The sequence below is a fragment of the Falco naumanni genome, chromosome 10, assembly GCF_017639655.2.
Source record: "Falco naumanni isolate bFalNau1 chromosome 10, bFalNau1.pat, whole genome shotgun sequence".
Classification (NCBI taxonomy): domain Eukaryota; kingdom Metazoa; phylum Chordata; class Aves; order Falconiformes; family Falconidae; genus Falco; species Falco naumanni.
The window spans coordinates 36712546-36739829 of record NC_054063.1 but is presented as its reverse complement, the minus strand read 5'-3'; the positions used below and the strand labels follow the sequence as shown (position 1 = coordinate 36739829).

At 53.9% G+C, this 27284-nt stretch overlaps 2 protein-coding genes across 7 annotated transcripts in view; one reads left to right on the top strand and one right to left on the bottom strand.

Annotated features, from left to right (window-relative positions):
* Positions 1–236: 236 nt before the first annotated feature.
* On the top strand, positions 237–14745 carry LOC121095144 (sacsin-like). The gene is made up of 7 exons (XM_040609563.1): positions 237–312; positions 730–817; positions 952–1054; positions 1369–1515; positions 1864–3196; positions 3389–3477; positions 4096–14745. The coding sequence occupies exons 1-7, from the start codon at positions 290–292 to the stop codon at positions 14196–14198; spliced, it is 11886 nt and encodes a 3961-aa protein (XP_040465497.1). The 5' UTR covers positions 237–289; the 3' UTR covers positions 14199–14745.
* A 747-nt stretch (positions 14746–15492) lies between these two features.
* CEP250 (centrosomal protein 250) overlaps positions 15493–27284 on the bottom strand; it is a 37567-nt gene continuing 25775 nt past the window's right edge. For 3 of the 6 annotated variants that reach the window (XM_040609565.1, XM_040609566.1, XM_040609567.1), the window contains 5 exons: positions 23608–27282; positions 21813–21965; positions 21301–21408; positions 21090–21140; positions 15493–19236 (listed from right to left, as the gene is read on the bottom strand). In XM_040609565.1, coding sequence (XP_040465499.1) covers positions 18949–19236; positions 21090–21140; positions 21301–21408; positions 21813–21965; positions 23608–27282 — 4275 coding nt within the window. In that variant the 3' untranslated portion in view covers positions 15493–18948. The remainder of the gene's footprint in view (positions 19237–21089; positions 21141–21300; positions 21409–21812; positions 21966–23607; positions 27283–27284) is intronic. The other 3 variants (XR_005830021.1, XR_005830022.1, XR_005830023.1) reach the window with 3 other exon arrangements.

The following is a 27284-nucleotide window of genomic DNA, read 5'->3' as shown; positions in this document are numbered from 1 at the left end:
TCCCCACAGCCACGCTCCAAAGCCCCCGTCACCCCACAGACACGCCCCACGTTCTTCCCCACCCCGCTGCCCTGCCCCCACGTTCTCCCTGCTCCTCGGCCACCTCCGGCTCGCCACGCCCTACAGCCACGCCCCAGGGCCCGCCCCTTCCCCGGCGCCGGGCGCTGCGTGCCGGGAAACGAAACCGCGGGGCGGGGGCGGGGCCGGGGGCGGGCCGGGGGCGGGGCCAGGGCCGCCTGGCCAGCGGGGCGCGGCGGTGAGAGCGGTACATCGTCCCCGCGGCGTCCCCATGGCCCGCACGCAGCCCAGTCCGTGAGTGGGGGGCGCTGGGGGGGCACTGGTGCTTCATGCAGGGACGTGCGGGGTGGCCGGAGTGTTCCGGTGTGACTGGGGGCGTTGGTGTGACGGGGAGCTCCGGAGGTAGTGGGGAGACCTGAAGGGTCCCAGCGGGAGGTGGGGGCTACGGGGGCTCAGGGCTTGCTGGGGGATACGGGGAAGTTTGAGGGTTGCTGGAGGATCCCAGGAAGAGACGGGGGCTTTGGGGAGGGGGGGGGTCCTCGGAAGTGGTTGGCTCAGTGGGTCCTGGGAGGAGATAGGGTCCTTGACACCCTCCCACACCCCCCAAGGAGGGGGATGAGGGATCTGAGAAGGACATGGGGGTCCTGGTTACCCATGGAGGCTACCCCTCCTGCCCCTCCCCCCCCCCCGCCGCGTTTCTTTGCTTTGCAGGGAGGCTTTCTGCCAGCAGGCACCCACCTTCCTTGACTACCTGCACAGCATCCTGCAGAAGTACCCTGATGGGGGGCAGATCCTCAAGGTGAGACCCCCTGCCCCACTGGGCAGACCGCAGGGCCCCGCTGTGGGTGGTGGCCCTTGCCCAGCACCAGCTCCTGGGTCTTGCTGGGAAGGTGGGCTGGTGCCCTCGGGGCTGAGCACTGACCCCGACCCCAGGAGCTGGTGCAGAACGCGGACGATGCTGGCGCTCACGAGGTTGTGTTCATGTCCGACGAGCGGGAGTTCGACATCGCTGGAGGAGGGCTGGCAGGCACCCAGGGTGAGAGGCGCTGTGGGTGCCGCAAGAAACTGGACAAAGTGCAGGGGTGGCATTGGCACATACTGGGAGGGACTGGGGGATACTGGTGGTGAATTGAAGAGGGATCAGAGTGGACTGCAGGAACTGAATCCTGGTGTTCTGGGATGGCGGGGGGGGGGGGGGGGCACTGAGGATACTGGGAGGGCTCAGTGGTACTTGGGGCACTTTTGTGGGACTGGAGCGGGGGGGACTGAGATTGTGGGGACACTGAGTGAGGGTCACAATCCTCCATACATGTCCCAAGTCTCCCCTAACCTATGGTCCTGACCCCCCAGGCCCAGCCCTCCTGGCCTACAATGACGCCCTGATGTCCCCCCGGGACTGGGCAGGGCTCCTGCACCCGGGGGTGTCACACAAGCAGAAGGACCCCAGCACCGTGGGGCGCTTTGGCCTGGGCTTCACCTCCGTCTACCATCTCACTGGTGAGCAGCACTGGGGACCTTGACTGCAATTGAACTGGGGACATGGGTTGTACTGGAGGCACTGACCTACACGTGCCAGGGGCCACTGGGGGGCACCGAGGGGGTGCAAAGTGGGGGGCTGTGTCTGAAGTGAGGAAACCTGAAGCACTGGGAGGCTGTGTGGCAATGGAGGGCAGGGCTGCAGGGGCAAACGGAGGGAGGACTGATGAATTGGGATTAAGCTTGGGACCATGGGAGGCACTGTGGGGCTGAACTTGAAGATTCAAGTTCAGGTGATGGGTTGGGACGATCTGGGGAGGCAGTGGTGTCCATGTTGTCCCTGTGGCCTCACGGTTCCCCTGTCCCCAGACCTGCCAGGTGTGCTGAGCCATCCATCCTTGGGAGTACTGGACCCTGAATGCCAGGTGCTGCCAGGTGCCGGTGCCCGCTGGGACATCTCTGCAACCCAGGACCTTCCTGGCCTTTTCGAGCCCTTCTTGGCTGGGCTGGAAGCTGTGGGACAGCACCGTGGCTCTCCCCAAGGCACCCTCTTCCGCTTCCCCCTCCGCCGGCAACCCTCGAGAATCACTGCAGGCGTCTCTGATCCTCAGCGCCTCCGCAGCCTTCTCCAGACCTTCCTCACTGAGGCCCCTCTGGCCCTCCTTTTCCTCCGCCATGTCCGCCGGGTGGCCCTGCATCACGTGGCCCCTGATGGGGTCCAGACACTCATGGGGACCCTTGTGGCATCTCAGCAGCCTCTCCCTGTCCCAGGGCCATCAGGGGCTGAAGGGCTGAGCCTGACATGGTCCCTGGTGTCCCTGCATGGGGACGGGGTGGAGGATGACAGCAAGTGGCTGGTGGCCACAGGTCGGGCCACAGAGGGGCCGACCGTGGCACTGGGTGCAGGGCTGGGATGCTACCCTGAGCTGAGCCTGGCGCACCCGCTCCATGGGTCCTGCCAGGGGCGGCTGTGCTGTTTCCTACCCCTGCCAGCCACAGATGAGATGGTCACAGGGCTGCCTGTCCATGCCAGCGCTCCATTTGCCCTCTCAGATGATCGCCGCCACCTCCGCTGGCCAGAGGAGGGTGAGGAGGGTGAGGATGATGCCCGCTGGAATGCCCTGCTGCTGCTTAATCTCCTGCCACGGATCTACAGCCACATGGCTACCGTGGCCATGTCTCTGTCTGACGCAGATGCCTACAGCATCTGGCCGGACCCCGAGAGCATGCCGAGCTGTGGCCGCATCCACAGCTTGGTGACCCACATCTGCCGGGAGCTGGCAGCTGCCTGCAGCCTGGTGCCGGCCACGGAGGGGACCCCAGGGCAGCTGCGGGCCCCCGAGGCTGTGCTGCTGCCGGAGGTGGCGGGGGACGTGGCCGCACGGCAGGCAGTCCGAGCCTTGCTGGTGGCAGCTGGGGAGCCGGTGGCTGAGGTCCCAGCCCATGTCCGGAGGGTGCTGGCTCTGGGGATGGCGGAGGGCGTGCGGGAGGCCACGGCAGGCCACGTGCGGGAGGTGCTGCGGCACCGTGAGGCTGTGGACCTCCCAGCCACCGACCGGCTCTCCCTGCTGCGCTACGTGGCTGGGGATGGGCACCATGCCGAACTGCAGGGTCTCCCCCTCCTGCCTCGTGCTGATGGGACCTTCGTGACCTTCGGAACTGCATCAGCCACCGTCTATGTGGACACATCCATCTGCCCCAGGTGAGTGCGCAGCCCCGTTCCCAGCAGGAGTGGGCAGGTGAGCCAGTTGCCCCATGCTCTTCAGCTGGAAGTGGGGGGCTGTGGTTGAACCTGGGCATGTGGCTGCTCCACTGCCCGCCTCTGCTCCCCTGGTAACACCGAGTGGGGGCTGAGCCCCGTCCCATCCCCCAGCACCTCTGTTTGTCCCCACAGACAGCTCCTGCCCGGCCTGGCCGGGTCCTTCCTGCCCTCAGATCTGGAGCCGGGCTTGGACAGCCTCCTGCGAGGCATTGCCAAGGCGGGTAAGACACAGGGGGTCCCTGGACCACCTTTGGGTCCCCTGATCTCCCTCTAAACCCCAGCACCCCTAGGCACCCCCTGGGGCTCCTCTGCAGCCCCAGTATCTCCCTGTACCACGCTGATACTCCCTGTGCAAGCCTGGGGTCCCCGATCGCTGTCTGAGGCCTCTCTCTGGGCTTCCCCCATCCACCCAACAGCACCCTGGAGCCCAAGTCCCACTGTCTCTCCTCCGGTTTGGGGTGTGTTGTCTGAGCCCAGGGCCACCTCTCCTATCCCGTGTCTCCCTGTGTCTCCAGGGACTCCCCTGTCCTTGCTCTTCTTCCCACAACCCCCCATCCCCTCTGTGCTCCCTCAGATCCTGGGTCTCCCTCTGTTCCCCATCTGAGGACCTCTCTGCCCCCCAGTACTGGTACCCCTGACACCTCTTTCCCTCTCAGATCTCCTCCATCCCCACCAGTCTGGGCTTCCACTGTTCCTCCTATTAGGGTATCCAGTGGCCCTCCAGAGCCCATGTCCTCCCATCCTCCCCGCTGCCCCATCACCTGCAGATCTCAGGTTCTTTCCCTGCCAGGTCCCAGGTCCCACGTACTCCTCACCCAGCCTCTGCCTCCTGTGCACAGGGCTCTTCTCCAACCTGGTTCTGCTGAACCCAGCCGTGACTGCCCAGACCCTGCGCTTGGCTCTGCCCCCGACCTGGACATCCCAGTCTTCAACCCCAGTGACCTGGTGCCCAGCCCAAGGCCCTCCCCAGCCCCCAGCCTCCTGGTTCCCAGCCCTGTGGCAATTCCTGGCTCACCACGTGGAAGACCTGGGCCCTCTGGAGGGGCTCCCTCTCGTCCCCCTGTCCCCACTGGATGCCCCCAGCATCTGCCTGGCTCCACTGATACCCCAGTCCAGTCTTATCTTTCAGGCCGGTGAGGACCAGCACCTGCCACCTGCTGTGGCCTCTGTGCTGGAGGTCCTGGGTTGCCCAGTGGTGCTGCCAGGTGTGTGGCAGCGCTCCCTGTCCCACTATGTCCTGCCTGCATCCCCACTTGGCGCCCTGCGGGCCCTGGGCAGGCAGGGGGCTGCAGCTGTGGCCTCCCGCCTGGCCTCGCTGCCTGCCTCAGACGTGGACTCCCTCCGGCTCTACCTGGCAGACCTCCCATCCCTAAGAAAGGAGGACAGTGCCACCCTGGCTGCTTTGCCCCTCTTTGTCCCACTGCCCTGCTTGGCTGCCCCACAGCCCGCAGGGCTGGTGCCAGCCAGTGCCACCCCGGTGCTGGAGCCAGGGCTGGAGCTGCCCAGAGATGTGGTGCTGCCAGAGGCCATGTTGCAGTGCCGGGATGAAGCTGACCGGCAGCTCCTGGGGAGGCTGAAGAAGCCCCTTGTCAGTACAGCCTGCATGGTGCTGGAGGCCATCGGGGCTGTGGCCCGGGGTGCCTATGCAGGGCTGGTGGCCGAGAAACAGGCTCTGCTGCTTTGGGTGCTGCAGCACGGAGACGTGCTCTTTGCACAGAGCCCCCCGCTCCAGCAGGCGTGCAGCAGGCTGGCCTTCCTGGAATCCCCCAAAGGCCCTGCACGTCCGCAAGACCTCTATGACCCCGGCAACAGCACCCTGCGGGCGCTGCTGGGCCCTGAGCACTTTCCTCCTGCTGCCTTCCACAGCCCGCCTGTGCTCCGTGCCCTGAGAGCCCTGGGCTTGCGGCAGGGTGAGGGGTGCCTGACGCCTTTTGACATCCTCGAGGCTGCAGCGAGCGTGAGTCAGCATGATGCAGCGGCTCTGGGCAGGGCTCAGGCACTGATCAAGGTCTGCAACTGCCCCAAGGCACTGGCTGGCTTCAGCGCTGAACATCTCGGGAAGCTCCAGGCCCTGCCATGGGTGCCTCGTTCTAAGTGCACCAGGAATCCTACGCAGCCCTTCCTGCCCCCCAGGAAGCTGCGGTCCGCCCAGTACCAGCCCCTGGTTGGGCTGGCCATGCATCTGACAGATGCCTTTGTGCCAGAGGCAGAGCAGAAGCTGGGGCTGAGCCAGCCTCCCCCACCACAGAAAGTGTGGGAGCAGCTGAGAAAGCTGGTAGGGTGCAGGGATGTGGGTGAGGTAGTGCGTGCACTCCAGCCTGTCTATCGGCACATGCAGGAGAACCTGAAGACCTTTGGGGCTGCCCCAGATGATGCTGTGGTGTGGACTGGGGCTGGGTTTGCCCAGCCACGTGATGCCGTGCTGGGCTATCCTGAGGAGCTGGAGCAGGAACTGGGGAAGCTGGTGCCGGAACTGGGGAAGCTGGTGCCCTGCGTGCCCCCTGAGTTCCTGCCCTACAGCTGCCTCTTCAGGGCTTGGGGCGTGGGGGCGAGGGTGAGTGAGGAGAGGGCGGCTGCGGCCCTGCGCTGCCTGGGGCAGGACATAGACACCCGAAGCTCCAGAGCTGGCACCGCAGCAGAGTTGCAGGTGGCTGTAGCTGTCCTGGAGTGGCTTAAGAGCCGGGGGCACCGGGGTGAGGGCACCGTGCCGGTTCCTGTGAGGATCCTGGAGGGCTCAGGCTTTGCCCTCCGCCCAGCTGCCTCTACCGTGTACCTGGACATGGACCTGGAGCCAGAGGAGGATGTTCAGGAGGTGGTGCATGAGGCGGTGCCATCCAGCACAGCCATATTCCTTGGTGCGGAGCTGCTCAGTACGCGGGTGCTGGGGCCAGAGCCGTTCACAGCCTGTGGTCCCTCTGAGCCCATCACCTTACGGCTCCGCAACATCCTCCGGGAGTATGGTGAGGAGAGCGACCTCTTCACAGAGATGGTCCAGAATGCCGAGGATGCTGGAGCTACTGTGTGCCGCTTCCTCCTGGACCTCCGATGCTGCAGAAAGGCCACCTCTGGGCTGCTAGACCCTGGCATGGCTGCCTGCCACGGCCCAGCCCTCTGGGCTTACAACAACGCCCTCTTCACAGAGGATGACCTCCGTAACATCACACGGGTCGGGGCTGCTACAAAGGAGGGCCAGGCAGGCCAGATTGGGCGCTTTGGCCTGGGCTTCAGCTCCGTCTACCGTGTCACTGATGTGCCAGCAGTGCTGAGCGGGGAGACACTACTCATCTTTGATCCCAACGGCACCCATCTGGGGAAGCACATGCCCAGACCCGGCTGCCCTGGCATCCGCCTGGACTTCTCCAACCGACCACGCATCCTCCGTGCTTTTGCAGAGCAGTTCTGGCCCTACCACGGTATCTTTGGGTGCCGCCTGCCTGAGCCAGGGCCCTTTCCAGGGAGCCTTTTCCGCCTGCCTTTCCGCACTGAAGAGGAAGCTGTAAAGTCACAGATTTGCTCAGAGGCCTTTGGTACAGAGCGCATCCAGTCCCTTGGCACCAGCTTCCTTGGCTCTAACCGGCTCCTGCTGCTCTTCCTCAAGGGAGTGAGGGAGATGTCCCTGGAGATGCTGCCACACACGGCCACCTCTGCGAGGGACACCATGCCTCTGGCCATGCTACGGCGAAAGCTGATCCGAGACCTGGGGGCCCCTGGGGGCCCCCCAAGCCGGGCAGCTATCGAGCAGTTCACAGCCTGCGAGGAGTCATTTAAGACCACGTGGCACTACCTAGTTTTGGTGTGTCAGGGTGATGGGGAGCTGCTGGAACTGTTTCATCAGAACAGGCAGGCAGGGCTCCACCCTCCGCCTCCCATGGCTGGCGTGGCCCTTCCCCTGGCCCTGACTGCAGATGGTAAGTGGGTGCCGCGTCTAGATGCCGAGGAGGGGCGAGTCTTCTGCCACCTTCCCATGCCAGTCAACTCAGGGCTGCCAATCCACGTGCATGGGGCCTTCAGCATCCTCTCCAATCGCAAGGGGCTGTGGGACACGGCACACCAGGGCAAGTGGAACCGGGTGCTGCTCCGCAATGCTGTGCCAGCTGCCTGGCTCCAGGCACTGGACCAGCTCCGCATCATGCATGAGGCAGGTGAGCTGAAGAGCTATGAATACCATGTCTTCTGGCCGGACTCTAACACTGCCCGCTACCCCTATGTGGAGGCTGTGACTGGTTTCTACCAGGCTATGGCAGCCAGGGATGGTCCCAGGCTGTTTTCTGATGGCTGCTCTTGGTGCTCACTGCAGGATGCCCGGTTCCTGCACCAGGCTGTGGTCAGACACCCTAAGCTGGGTGCCGTTGCGCAGCGTGTCTTTGCCAATACCCTGCCCCGTCCCCTGTTAGCTGTGCACTTGCCAGAGCACGTGCAGAGGGGTCTCGGGAGGGCAGTGGATGCTGGCACCTATGACTGGCCCCGCTTTTACTGTGAGCTTGTGCTTCCCAACTTGAAAGACCTCTCTGCTGTTGATCGGGAACCGCTGCTTCTCCATGCACTGGATATTTCCCATGATGATGTGGACAAAGTGCTGCAGAGAGTGCCCTGCATTCCTGCCACCCCTCATGGCCACCTGCAGCTCATCAATCACCTGGTGCATCCCGGAGGCCGCACTGCCACTTTGTATGACCCTAAGGACGGGCGCTTCCCCATGGGGGATGCCTTCCTTTCCCCGGGAATACTAAGCCAACTGGAGAGGTTGGGCATGGTTAAGGACAGGATGACTCTGCCAGAGCTGCTGGAGCGGGCAAAGACAGTGCAGCTTATTTGGACCAAGGACCATGCCCAGGCCTGCCAGAGGGCTGTATGCATCCTTCAGCTGCTTCAGGATGCAGTGGAGGAGAGGGTGGACAACACCACGCAGGCAGCTTTCCAGACTGTGCCCCTCCTCCCTGCTGTGCTGCCCACTGGTGACCACGCGCTGTTGCCAGCTGCCCAGCTCTACTATCACCTCCATGCCCTACTAGTGGGACTCATCCACCCTGTCTTGGCTTCCAAAATGCTGGGGGAAAACTTCAGCATCCCTAAGGAGGTCACATCCTTTTTGGGACTGGACCGGCAGCCACCAGCAGCTAGAGTCCTTGAGCAGCTGCAGGCACTGAGCCGCAGCTCCAACGCTCTCTCTTTGGAGACCCTGCAGGACAGCACCCACAGCTGCTACAGGTACCTGGACATGCTGCTCCAGAGAGATCACTCCAGCTGTGATGAAGTGATTTCTGCAGTGGCCCAAAGGGAGCCCTTCATCTTGGTGGGCTCCTGCTTTGTGCCCGTCATGGCTGTGGCTGAAAGGCTGTCATTTGAGGCTGCCCCATACCTTCACCAGCTCCCAGAGCAGTACCGGCCCTACAGCCAGCTCTGGGAGTGTGTGGGGCTGCGCCACACGTTTGCCTGGGAGGATTATGCCCGAGTGCTCTGCACGCTGGCAGACATGTACGCTGGGGAGCCGCTGCCTGCCGCAGAGCTGGCTCTGGCCTTGCAGCTGGTGTCTTCTGGCTTGATGGCAGTTGACAAAGAGCTTGATGCCTACCAGACCCAGCAACTCTTTCTACCTGACCAGGAGGGCATCTTGCGTTCATGCGACAAGCTCTGCTTCAATGACACGCCATGGATGCCGGTGGACAGAGATGTCCTGCTGTGCCACGAACAGCTGTCCCGAGCCACAGCCCTGCGCTGTGGGGTGCCTACCACACGCCACCGGGCGCTGGAGAGGAACCGGCTGCTCACTGGAGACCTGAACTCCTGGGTGCAGCCATTTGGTGCCCATGAGGACTTGCCCACACGGCTGAAGAACATCTTGGGTGAGTACCCGGCATCTGCTCGTGATATAGTGACAGAGTTGCTCCAGAATGCAGATGATGCTGGTGCAGGGCTTGTGCACTTTGTGTGGGACCGCCGGCAGCACCCAGCGGATGCCACTTTCAGTGACAACTGGAACTTCCTGCAGGGCCCTGCCCTTTGCATCTACAATGACAGCCCCTTCCAGCAGCAGGACATCGAAGGCATTCAGCGTCTGGGGGTGGGTAGCAAGCAAGGCCGGCAGGATGTCACAGGCAAATATGGCCTTGGCTTCAACACTGTCTTCCACTTTACTGACTGCCCAGCCTTCCTTACTGGAGACAGCGCACTGTGTGTCTTTGATCCCCATCTCTACTATGTGCCTAATGCCACAATGGAGAGTCCTGGTGGGATGTTCGCTGTCAACCCTGAATTCAAGAAGACCTTTCCAGACGTTTATGGCACCTTCCTACCCTCCCTTTTCAACCTGAACAAGGGTGTCATCTTCCGGCTGCCTCTTCGCACTGCAAGTGGGGCTGCCGTCTCCAGGGTGTCTGGCATGGTCGTGCGGGACCAAGACCTCAGGGACATGGAGACAGTACTGGCTGAGGAAGGAGAGGACTTGGTGCTCTTCCTCCGGCACCTCCACACTGTGGTTTTCTCTGAGATCCCCCCAGATGGGGAACAGGCACTGGAGAGGCTGCGGGTTGCCACAGAACTGGGAAATGGTGATGCAGAGCTGAGACGGGGTTTTCAAGAGAGATTGAGCCAAACTGTTGATGGGAACAGCCCCACCTCTCTCTCCTATATCATGACAATCAAAACCAGCACGGCTAAGGCCAGCAGTGTGTGGAGGGTGATGTCCCAAATTGGGGTGCAGGAAGGGGCTGAGGAGTCTCCAGTGCCTGGGCGGCTGCCCTACGGGGCTGTGGCTGCCTGCCTGAAGCCATTGCCCCGCTTGGACAAAGTCACGGGCAAAGCTTTCTGCACCCTCCCGTTGCCGCTGACCACAGGGCTGCCTGTGCACATCAACGCCAACTTCGCTGTGGATGCGGCCAGGCGCAATCTCCGCCAGGACACAGGCAGCACAGAGGAAGCCTGGAATAGCTTCTTACTCCGGCGCTTGGTGCCTCCCCTGTACTGTGCCTTTCTCACCAGGCAGTGGGAAGCCCTGCAGCCTGAAGGGCTCCAGTTTAAGTCTCTGTCAGACTGCCAGAAGTGCCTGACCTCCCACTACCTCCACTTCTTCCCTGCTGGGACAGGGGTGCTACCCACCTTTCAAAACATGGTGAGGGAAGTCTATAGGCACCTCAGTCGTGCACGCCTACCCCTGGTGCCTGTGTACCACCTGAAGCAACCTGACAGCACAGTGACAATGACCTGGGCATCTCCAGGTGGTGGGGATGTGCTAACAGAGCCATACTTCCTCGAGTCAAAGCCTGAGCCAGTTCTCCAGGAGGTGCTGCAGCGCCTGAACATGAACCTGGTGCCAGCATTCATCCACCTGCGGCATATCTACAAGGAGTTCATTGCAGCCAACGTGGAGGCCATTGCCTTTCAGCCAGACTCCCTCCGGCGCTTCCTCAAGGCCCTGGCACTCCCTGTGCCGTGCAGGCTGGCTGAGACACCCATAAGGACAGCAGAGAGCTGCTCCATCCTGCTGAGGCACTGCCTGGAGCCCATGAGCACGGACAAGGCAGAAGTGGAACTAGAACTGGAAGGCCTTCCCTTGCTGGCCACACAAGACGGCTGCCTGAACGCCCTCAGCACCCACCACCCAGTGTTCCACAGCACTTTTGCCCACCTCTTTCCCCGCCACTGCCACCTCTTCATTCACAGGTCGATCTCGGACTTGGTCCTGCCCTGCTTTGTGAAGATGCTGGGCCTCCTGGAGGCCACACCGCTCATCCAGGAGGCTCTGGCTCAGCTGAACTGGACCACAGAGGGGCAGATGTGGCTTAAGGAGCTGTGGAGATTCTTCAGCGCTGTGGTCTACCCAGTCATAATGACCAAAGAAGAGATAAACACCAATATGGACTCATTCATGGATCATCTCCAGGATTTGGAAGTGCTGCCTGTTCAGGGGCGTGACAGAGACTTGAAGCAGCGACTGCCACTGTCCTCCCTCCCCAATGTTCTTTTTAATTGTGACACGGGTGTGGCCAAGGTGCTGCACAAACTGGGCATCCCTGTGCTCCAGCTGTCCCTGCTGCCTTCTAACTTTGCCTTCTCCTGCCTGCAGGCAAGGACACTGCAGGCCACAGACCCTAGGGCTGTGGTGGCCTGGCTGGCAGGCACCAGAGCTGACCTCCACTGGAAGGACTTAACCGAGTGGGATGTGACTTCTCTGCTGTACTTTGTGCAGGGAAAACTGGATTTGTCGGCACAGCAGCAGCTCCAGCTCCTGCCTCTATTCAGGAAGCACGATGGGGAGTACGTCCCCGTGAAACCCTACCGCAAGGTGCTCTTGCTCAGCAGCCAGCTCCCACGTGCCCTGGCCCTGTACAGCCTGGACAAGGACATGTTGCTGCTTACAGCAGACAGGAACCACCAGCTGCTGGCCAAGGATTTGCAGTGGGAGCTCACAGATGACAAGCAGCTCTTTACGTCTGTAGTGCTGCCCCGGCTGTCCCAGCTCACAGCGCAACAACTTATGGAAGCTTTGCGCTTATTCTTTGACCTGCAACACCCCTATGACATTAAGTTCAAGGAAGCTGCTGTGAAAGCTTTTCAGACTGTGGCTTTTATACCCGACTCCCACGGTGTGCTGCGCCTGGCCTCCTACTTCTATGACAACACACCCTCCTTCCGCAATCTGCAGCTCCAATACCGCTTCGTGCCCGAGTCTTTCTTTGTGGACTTAGATTACAACCGTACAGCTGCTACAGCTTTCCTGCTTGAGGTGGGTGTGTGCACCACCCTCTCTGTGCAGGATTTTGTGGCACTGGCCAAAAAGATAGAGTATGAAGCCACTCAGGCAAGGTGCCATGCTGAAGACCTGCAGCTGCAACAGCGTGAGATGCTCAACAACCTTAACACCCTGTTGGATGATCCCTCATCCATGGGTTTCCTGGAGCAAATTGCCTCCATCCGCTTCATGCCTCCACTGGACATTCCCCCAGATCTGGTGAACCTCCACCCCCCTTTTGCAGCCTGCACTAAGCCCGTGGCCCTGAAGGGCAGTGTTTACTACTGCCAAGAGGATGTAGCTCAGCTGCTGTGGACATCAGCCAGCATCCTGCCAAAGTCCTTCACACTCAAGCAGGATGACCTGAAGGCTATGGAAGTCCTTGTGGAGATACCTACCGCCCTGGTGGTGGCCAACCTGGAGAAGGTTTGCCGGGCAGCCTGCCAGACACCAGAGCAGGTGAACACACGGGCCAGAGTACTCCAGAAGGTGTACAACTTCTTGCAGACCCATCTGAAGGAGGTGGATGCAGAGCACCTCGCCTCACTGCCTGTGGTGCTGGCCAAGTCAGGGGACATGGCCATGCCATCGCAAGTGGTGAACTCGCTCCTGGATGAGGCTGACTTTTACCCCTACCTCCTCACACCTGACCCCTGCATTGCTCTCTATGTGGAACTCCTGCAACACCTTGGGGTGGTCCTGCTTCCCACACTGACTCACTACAGCTACGTCCTGACCCAAATCCACCAGGAGAGCCAAGCCAGTGGGATCCTCAATGCTATCCAGAAGAATACAGTCCTGCTGGCTACACGACGCTTCTTCCAACTGCTGCAGGAGGCACAGGAACTCCCTGATTTCTCCACTGTGGCTGAGCTGTACTTGCTGAGCACTGCTGACTGCCTTGAGTCATCCCACAGGCTGTACTTCAATGACTGCGTGTCCTCAAATACCTGTAGGGCCTTGGGGAGGACCTTTGTGTTTATGGCTGAACTACCAGGGGTTAGGTGTAACGCCTGGTGGCTGCTGCAGATGCTACCGGAGCGCCTGCAGCCACGGTTGCTCTCGGAGGTGACCGAGCAGCAGCTGGAGGAGCGCAGACTGCGGCCGTGTCGCTACGGTTCTCACTGCGCTGGGCAGAAGCGTCTGCAGACCCTCCTGGTATCACCGTGCTTTAGGAGGGGGCTGGAGGCCCTCCTCCAGTGGCAGAGCCACAGGGCTGTGATGAGTGTGAAGGAGGACGGAGGCTTTTCCTTGGAGCAGCTGAAAGTGCAGTGCTGCGAGGACATCCGCACTGTTCTGGTCCACTGTGGTGCAAAGGTGGAGGGCAGCTCGCAGTCACGGGTCATCTACGTGTGCCAGGCTGGTGGTACCCAGCGGCTCCTCTACATCCGGCATGCCGAGTTGGTGCTGGGCCGGCAGCAGCTGAGGATCGTGGAGACGCTGGCGCAGGAAATCAATACCATCCTGGGTGGACAGCTGGAGGCACCTGCCTTGTCAGTGCTGCGTGAAATGCTGGTCTGCCAGACGCCAGGGGAAGTGGCCACTGTTCTGGAGGAGAATGATGTGGCGCTGCAGGGTGCTGCACCAGAGCCAGAGAAGGTCGTGGAACCAGAGCTGGAGGAGGGGCTACAGGAGGAGGCTGTGGCAGAGGTGAATGGCAGCGTGCATCATGGCCTGGCAACCTCCTGGCAGCTGTGCGATGCCAAGAAGCCAAAGGTGCCACAGGACCTCTACCTCCCCTGCTGGGGACAGGACCGCCATGGCTCCCAGCTGGGCAATGAGGCGGCCATGGCCCCAGTTCCATCCATCCCAGAGGCCCAGCGGTGGTTGCGGCAGGCCAAGAGCGACCTGCAGGCAGCCTACAATGACTTCAGACGCGGCTGCCCCAACTGGGTCCTCTTCAAGGTGCACCAGACCCTGCAGAAGGCACTGGTGGCTGCCATACTTTGCCATGGTGAGGCCTTTGAGGCCGGAATGGGGCTGGTGGGGCTGGCCCGATGGCTGGAGGTAGCGCAGCCGAAGCTGAAGGGCTTGGCAGAGGAGGTGAAGTGGTTGCACGGCTGTGGCGTGGATGGCAAGGCCACACAGTACCCCAGCTGCCACCGCTTCCCCACCACCCCTGAGGAGGCATTCCGCAGCGTGGATGAGGAGGAGGTACTGAGGAGGGCGCAAGGTGTGCTGGAGAGGCTGCAGGACCACGTGGGCAGGATGTGAGGGTGTCCCCACAGAGGGGACACTGCCACCTGGGCCACGGCACTGATACCGGGGGAAGTTTAACAGTGTGCTTAACTGTAAATGTTGTAACTAACGTATCAGTGAGATGGCTGAGCTGTACAATGCTGTATTATGTCATTTAGCTACTAGTAGAATGCTGCATTGTATAGTTTAGCTATTAAGTAGGTAAGAACTGGTCCAAAACAAAGACATAAACCAAGAGTGCTGAAACAGGGCCAGAAGAAAAGGTCAGGAAAAGGATAAGAAAAGGAAGATGACGAAGAGGATCAAGAAAGGATGAAGATGACCCATCAGAGGACCCCCAATATATTAGGCCACAAGTGTAGTAACACTGTAGATATGATAAGTAGTTCTTGGGACTGTAATGCATATGCTAATAGTTTCTCAGAAATGTAATTTACATGTATAGATCAGCCATATAAAGATAAACAGTGAATAAAGTCAGTATGCATGCTGGGTGGAAATTATCCCCTGTATATCCGGGGCCAAAAATAAACAATGCCTGCTTTCTGAAACTCCAAACTGATTATTAGAGAGTTTTGTCTCCGATTTTTTGGCATCAGTCCCTCTGAACCTCTTTCAGTTCAGCTCTGTCTGGAGGTCCAAGGCTGCACCTAGCATTAAGATCCAAGCTAAGCATGAAGAGGCAGGGGCATAATGATTTTCTTTCTTTTGTTCTTGGTTGCTTTCCTAGTTATACATATCACTGTATTTCCTGCCCCCTCACCCTTCTTCCCCACCCCAACCTTTTCCTGGGCAGTGTTTCATGGCACCAACCAGCAACCGAGGAGTTTTCCCTGATCCCTGAGGGAAATGGACAGCTCAGAGCCTCGCCTTTTTTTCATATGTGAAGCTGAGACTGTTTTCTGCCTCAGTATAACTCTTCTTCATAATCTTTTGTAGAGGAATGAAGGCAGTGGGTTGATTAGCATCGATAATATGCAGCTGTGGCCTTCATGCAGAGGTGGTGAGTTGACTGACATGGACAATGTGCAGCTGTAGCTCGTTCCCACTAAATAGTTAAAGTAGCCCTAAGGATGGTGGGAGAGGTGGTTGGCTGGAGGAGCAGCAGTGTGGTCTGACCTCTGGAGGAAGGAGCAACAGCACTGATGGTAAAAGCCTTGTTGCAGCAATTTTTTTTTGTTGCTGTTAAGAGGGTTTTTTTCTCCTTTAATTACAGATAAAGATCTTGAAAGCACTGGTCAAAGCTCTGTGAGTTCCCCTGGAAATATCTCATTTGGATTGTAATTCCACATAAGAATTTACATGCATGTGATTTTTGATCCCTTTAATAAGGTCTACATGAATACTCAATCCTATTAATACACCTAATTGAACATCGCACTTAACAGAATGTCATGCAGGATGAAGTTGAACATCTAAGAGACTTCTGAAGATTCCAAATTGTTGTCATCATAAACCACACTAACAATCAAAATATTTTTTTTACTAGCCAGATTTGGCACAAAACCATGATGACTGAAGTTATTTTTGCCTCTGGGTTCTATTCCCCACCGATTTAAATAAGCAGAGAATAGTGGGGGGTGAACAAGACCATCAGCACTATGGAAGCTCATTCCATTGCACTGCTCTCCTTACCTCGTGCTGGCACAGCTATACCACACCTATGCAACTGATCGTTAGATGCCAGTTCATACTTTTTATTTAAAAAAATCTGTCACTAGGAAATGCTTCCAAATGTAAACAGAACAAATGCACCCCCCTTCCCCACAGCAAAACATAACACATTTCCAGGAAGGGCGCGCGACAGCAACCCCATGATGCTGCAGCTGCTCCGCTGCAGGAAAAGAAGGTTCAGAGGCTGCCCCAGCTTCTAAGTCTCTGTTTCCAGAACAGCAGCCTTGGGTTCCACATTTTTATTCTTTGGTGTTATTCACATACTAAAGCCAGCACACCAGGTTTTCAGTGCTGTTACTCTCTCCTGAGTTTTTCTGTTGCTAAATAGATCTCCAGCTAGGGAACCTGCACTGGTGTCTTTGTGATAGTGTGAAGGGTCCTATTCAGAAGCACCTTGTAAATCTGACCCTAAATGTAATCCTGATCTGAGCTTCTGGACTTCTGTCATGTGCTTGGTGTTAATATCTTCAAAACTGTAACTTCTCTCCTTGGTAGAAGCAAGCTGCTTTTCTCAAAAAGCAGAGTAAGAAGAAGTAAGAGGAGACAAGGGGCTAACATATGCAAAACAGAACTGGCACTGCATAAGGTGCAATTTTATTCCTGTTCAGTTATGTTAGCTTTAATTGTGTGTAGCTCAAGCTTTACGTCCTTTTGTTTTGTTGGAGTACCTGCCCTAGCACAGATGTGTCCCAGAAGTTGTCCTAATTTTCAGGGATTACTAATTTCTTGTTTGGACTTCCTTTTCCATACAGGTCTCTCTCCTTGCCTATGCTTTTGTTCTTGCATACTCATATTTTGTCCCCAGAAATCGTTTGCCTGAAATAATGCCTTATAGATTCTAATACTCATCATAAGGTAAGGTTTGACAGCACCAGCTGAATGTGAGAGGAATATAGGTAAAAGGCAGGGAATGGCTTTGCACAGGAGCTCACCCCATTTCTCACCTCCATGAGCCTTGATTCTTTGTCTTTGGCTTGGCAGAAACTCCTCCATTAAGACAAAGATCAGACATCTCATTTAGACTAGGGAAAAAAAAAAGATTGAAATTACATACAAGTTTGTTAACATTAGCTAAATTCAGTTACTTTCCTATCCTAATCAGGAGAATGCTAATGAGTAGCTACCAAAATCAGATTATCAGCAATTGCTCTCCCAGTTTTTTTCATTTCTAAAAACTGTGTGAGCACACAAACCCCAGGAAGGTCCTCCTTAAAAAGTTACTGAATATCAGATTTTGTTAGTTACAACAACATTTGGATATTCTGAGTTATGTATCGACAATGTGGTATGCGTATGTGTTTCAATACAGATGTGTATGTTGACTAATGGGTACCTTTATGCCCAAAGGACCTCTGACGGTGTCCTGATAATCTCTGTTTTTGCAAGGTAAGTGTTGGACATTTCACTTGTTTTAACAAAAGCTCTCCTCCTCCCTGTCTTTATGCAATATTTATGCAAGAAACACTGGAAATGCTGAAGAACTAAAACTGTTTAACAAAACAAAAGCTTGTCCACTTGCAATAAAAGTTATTTTGTTCTTTTCACTATGTTTTGTTTCTGCCTGCATGAATGTTAAATCCCAGTGTTCCCTCCACTTGTTGTTTGTGTGGATGTTTTCCTGTGCTTGGATGTGACTTTGGTCTCATGTACTTTGATGTTGGTTACATACTTAGACATATGTACCCAACCTAGATGAAAGTTGTTCTGCACTGGCATTAAACACAACTCTGCATTCCTTTTGATTTCTCACAATCCCCCAGTCTGGAAGGAAATGTAATTTGGAAACCGAGGGAAGGTGTTTTTCTGTCTTCAGATAACTGAAGAGAAAGGTCAGACTCTGCTGGGTTAACTCAAATTTTATCCATCCATCCGTCTTCACATTTCTAACTGGAAGACTCAAGAACTGATAAAGTTTAACCCCTATTATACCTAGAAAAGGTAAGACTTCTGCTGGGCTCTCCCTCTTGTAAGTAAGTAAGGAGATGCCATGTTCTTCTCAGCTGACCATTGGAGGCTAAGCACTTTATTACTAGAATTATTTCTGTAGCATAGACTTTTTTAGTATTTTATCTTAGTTTTCATCATTATTAGATCTTTTAGCATGTGTTGCTATTTATTCCTTGTCTCAGGTCACAGAAATTCTTCTTTTGTGTCTCTTCAGGCAGAGCAGTCAGTCGCAGAGTTGACAGGGGCTCAGAATAAGCTGAGTGCTGAAATAGCTGAGCTACGTGTCGCAACAGGGAACATGAGCAGTATCAATGAAGCTCTTGCATTGGATAAAGTGCAACTGAACACACTTGTGCTGCAGGTGAGCAGAGTTGCCAAAGATCTTGCCAGGTGTTTGTCTCCAGCTGCTGCTGTTGCTTCTCAGACTTCTTGCCCTCAGACAGCATGACCGAGTGAATATGGAAATGTTCCTCCGTTTTCTGTCCAAGCCAAACCTCCTGCAGAGTAAATCTTACTGTATTTTATTTCCTCTGTGCTTCTGTGATTGTAGCTGGAGCAAGAGAATGAAGTTCTGTCAGGTAAAGTGGACGAGATGGAGAGAGCAAAGATCTCTGACCAGGAGAAGCTGAACTTGTGTAAGAGAACAAATGAAGAGCTCTGCGCAGAGAAAGCCCGCCTGGAGCAGCTGCTGAAGAAAGCAGAGGAGCAACACAGTATCACTGCAAGGAGATTTCTGCTCAGAGCCTGTGCAGTGTTCTTGAGAAATAAATGTATTGAAAAAAACCCGAACAGACAAAGTCTTGTATACACTATAGAAACTGACAGGAACAGCCTAATGTGGGGGGCCTGTGTGGAGACAGACCAGGCATGCTGTGATGGAATGCTTTAGAAAAGGAAGAAATTTTACCTGCTCACCAGGTTCATCCTGCTTTTCCAGGCCTATGACTGACCCCATCCAGACAAGCCAGCACCAGTTTTGTCCCACCACTGCTTCTGCTGGGGAACCTGCAGTGAACACTGTGCTCTGAACTTTTATCTTACTTCGAGACTCATGCCTTGGACCAAGCCCCCTGCCACAGTTCACCTACTACAGCAGGTCCCCGACTTGGCTCCTGCTGAGACCTCTTGCTGTACACTGGTCCTGTTACCTCAGGTCATTGCTTCTGGCAGATCTGGCTGTTGAATGCAATGTCTGTCTCTCAGGAGACTGACGGTCCAGAGAGATCACAGCCAAGTTAAGGTTCAGAGACCGATCCAGCTTCCAGGTCTCTGCTTCCAGGACAGTAGCGTTGGGCTCCCTGACCACAGCTGCTAAGGAGTAAGAGAGCTCTTGGTGAAGGTCTGACAGCTCCTGGCTGGTCTTTGCACAGCACTCAATATAGTCCTGCTTGTATTTTCGTTCTTGTGCCAGCTGGGTCTGCAGAAGGGACACCTGAAAGAGGCAAAAGGCTGAGCTCAGACAAGCCCACGCTGTCAGAACTGTCTGTAGCTCCATGGTACCAGCTGCCAGGGAGACGCACACTCCAAATCCAGCCCTGACAAACACTTTGTCCTTGTGGAATGGGAAGTAACAGGTTCCCAGAGTCACCCTGAACTGAGCTTAAATTATCAACAATTCTGAGTTTCTCAGTTTCTCTTATATTAAAGCGAGAGGCTCCTACAGGATTTGAAAAAAAGAGTTGGGTTACTACAAGAGAGATTTGGGCTACTGACATCAGTTCAACATGCTTTTTCCTCAGTAGGAGGGCTACTGGTTACACAAGGTAGTAGAGAACTGTTATGATCTAGTTTAAAAGCTTGACAGCTAGCATGTGAAAAGGGAGCAAACTCTCATTTTTCTTAACTTTAAAGCATTTCACAAATAAGCATAATTTGATGAACAAAGCCCAGGGGAAGATAAGCCTTAAAGGACCGCTGAGGCCTTGAAACTCCTTAGATTCTCTTTTCCCAACAACATGGACTTATGCCAGCTGGGCTTTTGATAGGAGAGACCGAGCTGCTCTCACCTCCTGTCAGGTTTGCAGTGCAGTGCCAGCCACAGCAGCTCTGGCATGTTGCCCTCTGCCTGCTCTGAAGTGGAGGAGATGCCCATGGAAAATAACGCAACAAAGGGACCTCACAGCAAACATCATGCACAGGCTAGGGAACACCATCACTGGAGAAAAGGACAGGTCTGACCTTCTCTCTGACATAATAAGGGCACCTTTGTGAAACTGGGCTTGGAAGCCTGAAAAACCCTCCCATGCTCTGGCAGGTAACCCAGAGTTATGAGTGGGAGAAGTAGCCATCTGCTGCTAAGAGCATCTCCCACGAAGTGGGAGACCAAGTTCCAGTTCTGCTGTTGCCCAGACGCAGAGAAGTGCCCTGACTAGCCAGCTGGGGACTATTGTCTGAGAAGAGCACCTCCAGTTTCCTCCTGAACTGCTGAAGTAGGTCCACAGTGCAGGCAGACACAGCAGTCACAAAGGGAAGGAGGTTCAGTTAGTTAGCTGTCACAACAGAGCTTCGGACACTGAGGCTCCCTGGTGAAAACATCCTTAAGATATACCTTGAAAGCTTTAGCAGTATTCTCGGTTCACTTGCCAGAGCTAAGCATTGTGCACTTAGCTCACATAAACATTATATGCATTTTGCCCCAAATGCCTGTGAAGATTCACCTCCTCAAGCAGAGCAGGGTGTACCAAACCCATAAAGGTACATGGAAAAGAAGTCTGGCGATTGCTGCTAGTGCCAGTACTACTGTCAAAGGATGCAGTAGGCTTCAGTAGCTGGAGCCTATGTTCTTACACTGAAAAAACCAATGTCCATACAGCGCTTAGGTCTCTGACTTGGTCCAGTATTGGGATCACGATCTGCACAGCAATCTCGTAGCAATATGAGACTAACAATTGCCTGAAGGCTGTAAGCTCTGGCACTGCCTCACATCCCTGTAGCACTGATACAACGCAAGCTCCACTTAACAGTCAATGGAAAATGGGAATGGTCAACAGGATAAGTAAAACTCAAGGGGAATGCCCTGACAATCTTTTCTATTTTCAGGCGAGTTGCAGTCTTCTGAATTTCCTTAATCCCTCTTCCACCATGCCGCATCTTTAGGCAAGTCAGAGACTAGACCTAGGGGAATTATGTTGTTTGGCTATAGCCAATGGATACGACTGATTATTTCCACTGCCTGGTGTACTTGCTTCCTGACAGCCAAACAAAAGTCGGGCTGTAGCATCATGCAAAGCTGCACCGATTGGTACAACCACAGCAGCTTTTGATGAGGTACTCCCTACTCCTCACCTGGTTCTGTAACTCAGCTAATCGACAACTGCAGCGAGCATGAGACTCCTCCTGTGAAGAAAACACAAGGATTTCTTTTTAGTCTCCAGTCTGGTCAGGGCCATGGTCTACATTGAACTTCTGTTAGATCTATATTGGGGGGCTGCTGTCACTGGGATTTGCCATTGTTCCTCCATATGGCCAGAGCCTCCTCCCACCACTGCGTTCTCACCTGTCTAGAAGCAGGCATCTTGTGCTGGTCAGACTCAGAAAATCCACATGCACCTGGCAGTGACCGACCACCATAATCTCTTTTCAGTCTCCTCCGTTCACGTTCCACCTGCACATTGGATAGGAGAAAGGGTCACAGCCATCAAAAGGACCTCTGGACATCATGGCAAGGAGATGTCTGCTCAGAGACCGTTAATTGCACCAGAGAATGTTGGGGGCAAAAAGCACTGCATGTAGACTATGGAAGAGAAAGAGCAAGAGGAAACAGTTCCTGACACGAGACAGTCAAATGTGTGTGTATAGGGACATTGGGGCAAGAAGGGTGGTACCAGAGTGAACATGCATTTGTGAAGGCAATGGGGTGCCAGAAGAAAGAGAAAATATAAAAGCACGTGTCCACAGGGGAAGGTGGGAGAGGGATGGAAAGAAGCGGAGGACTCCAAAGTGCAGTGTATGTTGTGTTACAGAGGACCATAACAGAGGTTTTGCAGAGACAGTGAAACCCTGTTTTACCTGCTCAAGAGTCCTTCTGAGCTCATCATTGAGTTGCTTCAGCTCAGTCTTCTCCTGTTCCAGCCTTGCAACTGTTTGCTGCAGACATTCCAGCCGCTGTGACAGGAGTCTCTTCTCTGAGAGCCATGATAGCTGCTCCCCTTCTGCAATAGCCTGTTGGGTATTCAGAGAGGACATGATGTGAGCTGGTACCACATAAAGGTTAGGAGGGCCAGAATCAACATCAGGGAGAGCAACTAGACACTAGACTCAAGAATGGATGGTACTAAGTCCCTTCTTCTCCTGGTCCACAGGCCAAAACAGCACACACTTTTCCTAGGGGGTCTCCTCCAGATCACCTTGGGAAATGGAGTTTTTTGTTCTGGACATGCTTCCTGCTAGTTTTGTTCAGTCCGCCCATTCAGGTTTTGGGAGAGACTGGAAACATTAATTTCCTTTTCAGCCACTTAATGGTTTTACAAAGGTCTCAGTATTTCCAGCTCCCTCTCTCAGCCATTTCTTGTCCATCATGAAGACTTCCACATTGACATGGTCCTCTTACGGAAGCTATCCCTAGGGATGACCATCTTTGGTCATACTCTTTGGCCTTCACTGTACTTCTATCCTATCTAAAAGTTCTACTCTCTGTCCTCAGACAACCAAACCATATGCAAGATGTCAGTCAAGCAGGTATTTCTGCAGTGACAAAATACTACGGGTTTGCTCTCTATTCCCTTTACCTGTTACATCATCGTTACAGAACTGCTCTTTGAAAAAAATCCCACGATCAGTCAAGCCCCTTGCATTGCTTTGAACCTAGTCAAGAGCCACCTACCCTCATGTGGGTTTCTTGATGAACTGCTCCTTGAAGCAATCTCTGACAGCATCTATAAATGTAGTCTTGACATCAGCAGCACTGTACCAATCTATATAGATGCAACTGCATTACGTGATCTAATGCTGTTGTATACCTGATCTATATGGATGCGGCTGAAATCTCCCCCTGTTGTTTTCATGTTTCCTGCCCTTGTCACTTCTCTGCTTCCCATCAACAGATCACAATACCTGTCGGCATCCTGATCAAGCTGGCAGTAATATTTCTTAAGTAATGTATAAATGTGTAATGCATAAATATAGTATTTTATTAGTAGCAGGTTTTATTACATTAATGTAGTGCCTAAAAGTACTGGCAGAGACCCAGGCAAGTCTGTAGCACAGGTTGTTGCAGCTGCTCCACTGGCAGTAGCCAGGTCAGACCACCTTCAGAAATCCACAGAGATTTGCCTTCATGCTTTCTGCACTGCAGCACGAGCACACCCAATGCACGATGAAGCCCTTAACCCGATCAGGCAATGGCACAAATTCCGTTCTTTTTAATGTACCAGAAAAACCTGTACCTTGGAAATTGACACCTCTGAAAGCATCCTCTAAGCAGCATCAGCGTAGCTGCTGTTCAGTCATCATTATAAAATTCTACCAAGTTTAGTACACTAGTCAAATGTCAAATCCTAACCACAACAGGCTGGCTAAGCCCACCTACGTAGGAGAGAGCCAATTACCCGCTGCCAACTTTTGGACTTGATCTAACAGCAAGCTCTGCAGCTCTTTCAGTAGTTCTGGGCTTGCCAGCTCTAGCAGGTGAATGGTCTCTGGCCAGAACTGTATAGGCAGGCAAACCTGCTGGCTGCAGTCATGGCTTCTTTGGCCAAGCAGGTCATGTTGTTACGGGACTATGTATTCCCCTATCTTTATGGGAAACATCTTTAGAATCCTTTATAGATATTTTAGTTGACTGATGATCAATCACAGTGCCTACCTGAAGATGAAAGCGATCCTTGTCCCTCTCTGAAACCATACTTTGTAGGATGGCTATTTCTTCCCTCAGAGTCCCATTGGCCATTTCACTCTTGGTAAGAGCAAGACTGAGTGCTTGTGCCTTCCCTTTCCATTCAATTTCTCTGCTTTCATTCTGCTTCAAAACAGCAATCACATGTTCCAGTTCTTCCCCCTTTGCTTTCCTCTCATCTTCCAGTTGTTGGGCTAGCTCCTTCTGCCTTTTCAAGAGATGGTCTCTCTCCTGGAGAACTTTCCTCTTTGCTGCTTCCTCTTCTTCCCACTTTTGGAGCTTCTGGATTTGTTTCTTTAGGGTCTCCCCTTCACCTTTCCATTGTAAAGCTGATGTCAACTGTTTCAGGACTTCACTCTGCCTCCTAAGCTCTTGCTCTCTCCCTGTCAGAGTCTCCTCTAAATACCTGACTCTGTCTCTCTGATACCTGATCTCTTCACCTTTCTTTGTCAGGGTCTGCTGAACATGCTGGAGATCTTCCCGAAGAGCTCTTATTTCCTCTTCTAACTCTTTTTGCTCACCTTGAGCCTTGGCCTCTCGATCCCTCTCAGGCAAGGCTTCCTCCAGAAGCTTCTCTTGCTCTCTGTGGTGCCTGACCTCTTCATTTGTTTCAGTTAGCCTAAGCTGGAGATTCTGCAAGACCTTCAGTTCTTCTTCTTGGTGATGAAGTTTTTGTGTAAGAGCTTCATTGTCTTCATCTCTCTTCCTCACCACTTCCTCAAGCAGATTCACTTGCTTCTGGCATGATGTTAGTGCTACCTTCATGCTTTCTTCACGAAGCTGGAACATGTTAATTTGCTCTGTCTGCCTGAGGAACTCTAAATGGTTCTTCTTCGCTATTTGGCTCATTTTGTCTAGATCCTGCTGTAAATTCTTGGCTTGCTTGCCTTCTAATTCCTTCTGCTCTTGAAGGTGCTGCACATGCTCTTGCAAAGACGCTATCTCTTGATCTCTAGTTTCTAGAGAAGATTCAGCACATTCTAGTTTTTGCAGTATGGCTTTAGTCTGCATCGCTGCCTCCTCCTTTTGCTGTTGAAGCTTAGAGATAGCCTCCTCCAGAACCTCTATCTTTTCTTCTCTTTCTTTCAGAGTCAGTTTTGTTGCTTGAAGATTTGCTTGCTCAGCTTCATGGTTTTCCTCCTCTTCCTTGCATGACTCACGTTGCTTTCTAAGGGATAAAATTTCTTGCTCTTGTTCCTTTAGTGCCACTTGAAGATGCTGCAAAATTTCCTTCTGCTGATTGGAGTCCTGTTCTTGTTTTTGGAAGGTCTCAATCACTTCCCTCTGAGATCCAATCACGAGATCTTTTTCTTCCAGTATTGCCTTAGTGTATTCTAAGTCTCTATGTAAGACATTCATCTGTTCTTCTGTTTTTTCCTCATAGCTCCTCATTTGTTGCTTTTGGATGTCTATGAGTCTGTCCTTTTCTTTTAAGGTTTCTAAGGTCTGCTCCAGTTGGTCACGGACAATACTTAACTGCCTTTCCATGACTTCTTCAACTTCCTGAATTTGCTTTTGTTGTGACTCAAACTCTTCATCTTTTTTAGATAAAGAAAGTGTCATCTTTTCTACTTTACCATGAAGCTCTTGCAGGTGCCCATCTTGCTGTTCCTTGTACTGCTGCAAGTATCTTAACTGACCCCTTTGAGAATCACACTCACTCTCTCTGTCCTTGAGAATTGCTCTCAGGTGTTCAAGACTTGCATGCAGAGATTTCACCTCTTCTCTCTCCTTTTCTAGTTCTTGGATCTGCTGAGTCAGGGACATAAGCTCTATGTTTTTCTCCTTCAAGTTTCCTTTCATATGATCAAGATCCACAAGTAGATTTCTCACTTGTGATGCAGCATGTTGTTCTAGAACCATTATTTTCCCCTCCTGGAATTTGATCTCCTGGTCTCTCTCTTCCAGGTCTTTGCTCAGCTTGCCAACAGCAGTCCTCTGCATGTCCCGCTGCTTCTCCAGCTCCGCTATCTGTTCCTTCTGGGATTTGATCTCCTGGTCTCTCTCTTCCAGGTCTTTGCTCAGCTTGCCAACAGCAGTCCTCTGCATGTCCCGCTGCTTCTCCAGCTCCGCTACCTGTTCCTGCTGGGATTTGATCTCCTGGTCTCTTTCCTCCAGGTCTTTGCTCAGCTTGCCAACAGCAGTCCTCTGCATGTCCCGCTGCTTCTCCAGCTCCGCTATCTGTTCCTGCTGGGATTTGATCTCCTGGTCTCTTTCCTCCAGGTCTTTGCTCAGCTTGCCAACAGCAGTCCTCTGCATGTCCCGCTGCTTCTCCAGCTCCGCTGTCTGTTCCTGCTGGGATTTGATCTCCTGGTCTCTTTCCTCCAGGTCTTTGCTCAGCTTGCCAACAGCAGTCCTCTGCATGTCCCGCTGCTTCTCCAGCTCCGCTATCTGTTCCTGCTGGGATTTGATCTCCTGGTCTCTCTCTTCCAGGTCTTTGCTCAGCTTGCCAACAGCAGTCCTCTGCATGTCCCGCTGCTTCTCCAGCTCCGCTATCTGTTCCTGCTGGGATTTGATCTCCTGGTCTCTCTCCTCCAGGTCTTTGCTCAGCTTGCCAACAGCAGTCCTCTGCATGTCCCGCTGCTTCTCCAGCTCCGCTATCTGTTCCTGCTGGGATTTGATCTCCTGGTCTCTCTCTTCCAGGTCTTTGCTCAGCTTGCCAACAGCAGTCCTCTGCATGTCCCGCTGCTTCTCCAGCTCCGCTATCTGTTCCTGCTGGGATTTGATCTCCTGGTCTCTCTCCTCCAGGTCTTTGCTCAGCTTGCCAACAGCAGTCCTCTGCATGTCCCGCTGCTTCTCCAGCTCCGCTATCTGTTCCTGCTGGGATTTGATCTCCTGGTCTCTCTCCTCCAGGTCTTTGCTCAGCTTGCCAACAGCAGTCCTCTGCATGTCCCGCTGCTTCTCCAGCTCCGCTATCTGTTCCTGCTGGGATTTGATCTCCTGGTCTCTCTCCTCCAGGTCTTTGCTCAGCTTGCCAACAGCAGTCCTCTGCATGTCCCGCTGCTTCTCAAGCTCCGCTATCTGTTCCTTCTGGGATTTGATCTCCTGGTCTCTCTCTTCCAGGTCTTTGCTCATCTTGCCAACAGCAGTCCTCTGCATGTCCCGCTGCTTCTCCAGCTCCGCTATCTGTTCCTGCTGGGATTTGATCTCCTGGTCTCTCTCTTCCAGGTCTTTATGCATTTTGCTTAGAGCAATCCCTTGTTCTTCTTGCTGCTTCTCCAGTTCCTGTATGTGTTCTTGCTGGGATTCTGTCTCCTGTTTCTTCTCTGTTAGGTCCTTAATAGCCTGATTGAGAGTAGTTTTATGCATTTCTTTCTGCTTTTCCAGCGTTCTTATCTGTTCCTGGTACAACTTCATTTCTCCCTCCCTCTCTGACAAGATAGCAGTCATGAGAGTCAGATTCTCCTGCAAAGCATCTCCCTCTGCTGCCACTTTCTGTAGCATCTGGATTTTCTCCCACTGTGTTTCCAATTCCTCATTTTTAATTTTTAAGATAGACAACGTAGTTTGGAGTTCTTGTTCAAGGGAGTGATTCATATCTGTTGCTGTATTTGCTCGCGTTTCAGAGGCTGTGACTGATTCCTGCAGAATTTTTATCTCCCACACCAGTTCTTCTTTAAGTGCTTGCAGTCTGTCCCGTTCATGCT